The 5,416-nt window shown below is 30.8% G+C and overlaps 1 protein-coding gene across 1 annotated transcript; it reads right to left on the bottom strand.

Moving 5' to 3' along the window:
* Positions 1 to 221: 221 nt before the first annotated feature.
* LOC124919422 (protein REVEILLE 6-like) lies at positions 222 to 4,065 on the bottom strand. The gene is made up of 8 exons (XM_047459658.1): positions 3,757 to 4,065; positions 3,596 to 3,653; positions 2,259 to 2,382; positions 2,010 to 2,144; positions 1,801 to 1,917; positions 1,159 to 1,271; positions 1,013 to 1,072; positions 222 to 668 (listed from the first exon to the last, which is right to left on the bottom strand). The coding sequence occupies exons 1-8, from the start codon at positions 3,954 to 3,956 to the stop codon at positions 561 to 563; spliced, it is 915 nt and encodes a 304-aa protein (XP_047315614.1). The 5' UTR covers positions 3,957 to 4,065; the 3' UTR covers positions 222 to 560.
* Between the last annotated feature and the right edge of the window lie 1,351 nt (positions 4,066 to 5,416).

Below are 5,416 nucleotides of genomic sequence, written 5' to 3' on the forward strand. Positions count from 1 at the left end.
TGCCTTTTATTTTAAACAAAGTATATTATTTAATAAACATTTGATGACAATTTTACCAATTCAGCCTAACTTAATTATTGAATTGTGTTCAGGTAACATTTTATCCCAAAAAATATATCCAAAGAACAAATGGTCAGCCAAAACCACCACATCCAAACAGAGTAGGTAAAAACCTAAAACAACAGTTAAAAGGCCAAACAAAAAGGCAGTAAAGTAAACAATTCAAACATAACATGGATTCATATTACAATTAACAACAAAATGAACTTATTTCAAGGCCTTCCTAAATTCAACATTATAGTTTATTACAAATAAAATAAAAAAATCTCTAGTGAACTGATCAGACATTTATCACCAACTTCTATAGTTGTTGTATGGTGTCTTTTCAATACAAAACACACAAAAGGTTCGACAGTGACTCGATGATTCTAGGCCTCCAAATCCAAATCCATATTATACATATCTACATACCCGTGTATGAACAAATCATTGCATCCAAGGGCACATCCATAAATGTATCGTAAATCTGACATAAGTATTAGTTGTGGAGAGCTTACATACTACATCGAAGGGATAGCATTCTCTGGTCTTGCGAGTCGTTCTTTGTTATAAAGGGTACCACATTTTACTTTCTCAGATTCGATATCAATCGAAGAAAGCAGTTTCTTCTGCATCAATTCAACCGGCAAAATGAGAACTTCTGAATTAGTTAAAGGGGATCAACAATAAATAGATTATGTGCATTAAACAAATGATTTCATCCCAGTAAACAGACAATACAACCAGATAACTAAACATTTTTATTTTATGGCGTAAGCAGTTTATTTCAGATACAATTCTGAAAGATCTGTTTCCTTAAAATAAGAACAAAAAGGATAACAGAGCAAAAACACAAGTGGGAAGTGGATAAATGAGTTAAGAGCAACTGATGGTTAAAGCCTCAAAGGTAATCTAATCTTTTGCGTTTTATCAATGAAATCATCATAAAGGAGATGCCAATTAATTGACTTACATGATCCTCAAAGTCGGGGTTTGACAAATTGGAAGAGAGGTTCTTCATCAGCAGTAAGACCTGTTGGATAACATCACATTTATTGCATACTCATATACATATATGCTTTAGAATTAAGCTCTTAAAGGAGTTAAAAAGTGGCATACCGTCTCAAGATTTATTGGGTCCATCGTCTTCAATTGTTGAAGATGATCATCAGAAGCATTTGGATCAAAGACACTGCCAATAAAGCTGTATACTTGGGCAAAATCTGGCATAGCTGCATTTACATGCAAATAAATATAGCTTTAATTTTAAATTGGAAAAAGATGAAAATTGAATATGAAATCTTACAAAAACCAATAGTAATAGTCATGTGAAAAGGGGTTTATTTAGATAAAAATAACTTAAATATCCCTAATATTTAATATTTTAAAATTTTATAAGAAATGAAATAAGGATATTTAGTTGATGTTTTGAATGATTCAATGAAAGAAGTGACAAATGATGAGATAATGTCCAACAAAGCCCTAAGGCTTCTATTCTCCTAATTTTTAGGGCTTCTTTGATGTGGTTTATTTGGATATATCTCCTCATCAAATCACCAAAACACCGTTACTTTATTCTTTATAACATTTTAAAATATTAGATACTACGAATATTTTGATCAAACTGACCCAAATAAACCACTTTTTTCATAAAAACAAAAACAGATCAAACAGGCATTTGGTGTTCTCAAATTTCCAGAACCATGATATATATAGACATCTTAAAGAAAATCTAGAATCTTAACAACAAATTCTATATACCTCTCACAGGCCAGGCGAACTTTCCTACAGTTCCATCTATGTCAAAGGCGTTTTCTCGAGAATTGCTACTTCCATGATCATTATTCACCATAGTCAGCTCACTTAGACATCCTTCCACTGCACAATTTAGGCACAGAATTGTCATAATTCACCATAAGCTACTTGAGAAATAAAAGTGAATACACTGAAAAAGGAAACAAGTAAAAAACCTTTTGGCAAAGGAACATTAGACCAAGATGACAAAGTTTCAGTACAATCACTAGGGTCTAGAGGTACTGCCAATGATGCTATATTATTATATCCAATATCTGGAAGAGGCACTGAACCTTGAGACATAGTTGGGGCTGCAATAAGTAAACACAAATATGAGTAAGAAAGATCTTCAGTCAGTTATTTCCAACCAACCAAAATCCCCCAAAGAGGACATAACTAAAAATTTAAAAGTTGAAGCAACTAACCATTTCTTGATGCCTTCTGTGGATATGGATGATTAGCTTTCCTCTTTGGCCGAGGTGGTGGTACATGTTCGTTTGTTCCACTCTTCTGAACCTTCAGAAAGTACTTTTGAGCATGGCTTCGAATCTGCAAAGGATTGGCTTTTAGTAACAACAACACATAACCTAACAAATCCATCTAGTTTGATGAAAAAGTAGGTTATTTGTGTTAAATTATTAAAATATACTTTTGTATTTAATATTTATAAAAACTAAAGTAGGGGCAATCTGATATTTTTATTGATGATTTGATTAAAGAATTATTTATACAAAAAAACAAATAAACCAAGATCAAACAAGCTCTAAGAGGTGAGGTGTCCCTTTCCATTCCCACTATTGAAGTGGGAAGTCATGACGATGTGCTAGACTCCACACACAAAAAAAGGTTCATAACCCAATTACAGATCATCATCACTACTTCTAGGGCCAAATTGCGTTCTTATAGATTAGTATCCTCACTTTTATTTTTTGGAAAACGACTTTTACGTCATTTCATTAAAAAAAAAAAAACCAAGGAAAAAACTACACGAGTTTAGTATTAAGGCAAAACAAACCTTTGTCTTAACAAAAGGAATTGACAAAATGGAAATCACACACACGGAATAAAAGAACATGAGTACAACAATCAAAAAAACCAAACAAACAAACAACCATGGGTTTTCATCTAGCCTTGAAATTGCAAAGATGGGTGACTTCATCATAATCATGCTCCAATTGGACATAAACTCCACAAAATTAGTATCCTCGCTTAGGACTTACTTAAGAAGAAAGGGTTCACTCTGGTTAGTAGATGTTGCTGCCTATGCCTAAAGGATTTGTGGAATTTGCTCAATTTCAATTGGGTGATGCCAATGTCAATTGTTGGGTTTTAGGAACAATGGGTGGACTGGGGAATGGGGTTATTATTATCAATTGACCTTATTTCTTTTTTCTACGACCCGGGTTTACTCCGAGATGGCTAGCACAACCGCAAAGCTATGACCCCCTCTAAATCAGAGGGTTCTTAGTAGGAATCGAACCTCAAATATAGGTAAGAACTTGGTCACTTGAGCTAGCTGGTGGATTTAATTGACCTTATTTGAAATAATATAGATTGGTACAAAAATTGGAACAAATTAGCACTCATAAGACATTGTTCGCTGAATAATCACAGTTTTGGGCTTTTAATGGAGGATGAATGAAATCAAAGTGCAAGAGAACTGACATCTACAGGTAAATCATATCTCAAGGGAGAATTATCAGGTAATCAAAACAAAATGTTAAATACAAAGTTGAATTGAGCAAGCTTGATCAGAAGTTACCTGAATTACAGTCTTTGACCCAACAAAAGCTTCGATCTTTTTCCAATCACGATCAAATCTGACCCAAGAAATTGAAATGAAAAACAGATTGAATCAGAAAATAAAGAAGATGGTCTCAACCAACCAATGCAAATAAATGAACAGTTTATAATTTAACTCACAGCTGTAAGGCTTCGAGAAACTTGTCATGCTCTTGCTCAGTCCAGCTTTCTCTGGACTTGGTGATAGTATAAGGTTTACGGATCTTCTTACTTGGATCATCTGACATCCATCCAACATTAGATGAATTAGAATTCAGATTGGGTGTTTCAAATATTGCTGAATCATCTGATTGCTGAATATTGAGGCCTTGAAGTTCCATTTTTTTAGGAGATCGATGAAGAAATCTTTGTTATGGCGGAAACCATAAGCTTCTGTATGATTCTGAGGGATTCTAAGAAAGAAGAAAATAGAGAGATTTGGATTTTACTTCATTCTAGTCACCATTCACCACTAATTTATATGTGGAGGGAGAGAGAGAAGCTGGCAAAGGAGAAGGAATACCGACCACACACGTGGCAGAGGAGGCCTGGTTATTATTTTATTATTTTAACTTTTATTGCACCTATTATTTATTTGAATTGAAGAAGAAGATTTGAATAAATAAAAAATTATTAAATCTGATAATATATATATAAATAATTAAGGTATATTTAATATTATCTGGTTTAAATTAAATGACATGTTTAATTACTTATTTGTGTTATTTAAATATATTACTTGTTTATTTAATTATTTGAATTCAATTAAAAAATATATAATTATGATCATAGTCAAATTTACTAGATAATTGAAGTGAACTTTTACAAAATTTAGAAAGATTATGAATATTGTTATAATGTTTGAAATAATTTTTGGAATATTATTTTTTTTGGAAAACAGCTTAGTGCCATTTCATTAAAAAAACTCAAAAGAAGGAAAAAAATATAAAAGTTTAAGATCAGATCTAGACAATTTCTAGATTTGACAATGAAACGGTAATTGAATTACAGACAATAACAATAATCAATTAGAGCCTACAGCGTTTTTACTTTTATTCTACTTATGACTTTCTCAAATGAAATATTCTATATCTAGCAGAACTTTCTATTCTCTTCATTCCTTTCGATTCTTCTCCAGGATTGAATGAGTGCATTTCTATCTGAAGTTATATCTCTCCAAATATCTTCAGCGGTTCTACTTCTTCCACTGTAAATTTTTGAATTTCTTTCTTTCCAGATATTGTAGATTACTGCTCCAAAATAGCATTTCAACATACTTATATAAAAGGATCTTCCTTTTACTTTTAATTTTTGGAATATTTATTTAGTTTGAAATGATTTTTTATTTTATTTTAATTAAGTATTTATTTATTATTTAAACACATATTAAAAAGTTGATAAAAAAATTGACAACATAATTTAATTTAAATCATAAGCTATTAGTTGTTGTAAAATTTGAAAAGTAGTCGAGATTTTATTAAATTCAATAAATAAAATAAGTTTATTTATATTTATTGTAATTCTAATAAGTTCATAAGCTATTAGATAAAAAAAAATGTTTGAAAAGTAAATTTTGATATTGTGAGATTTTTTTATTTCATGGTTATTTTTTTTTGTCTTAGGTTAGATTTTTATTAATAACAACTTAAATGAAAATAAAATTAGGACTTTTGTTAATGTTTTATAATTTATAAAAAAATTTAATAATAATAAGATATTCCTAAGATATTTGTAAGATTTTTTAGAAACATGTTGGGTGATGGATCAGATCGTGTTGGCCAGATTTATTTAGTTATACCTA

Source organism: Impatiens glandulifera, chromosome 1, assembly GCF_907164915.1.
Source record: "Impatiens glandulifera chromosome 1, dImpGla2.1, whole genome shotgun sequence".
NCBI lineage: Eukaryota > Viridiplantae > Streptophyta > Magnoliopsida > Ericales > Balsaminaceae > Impatiens > Impatiens glandulifera.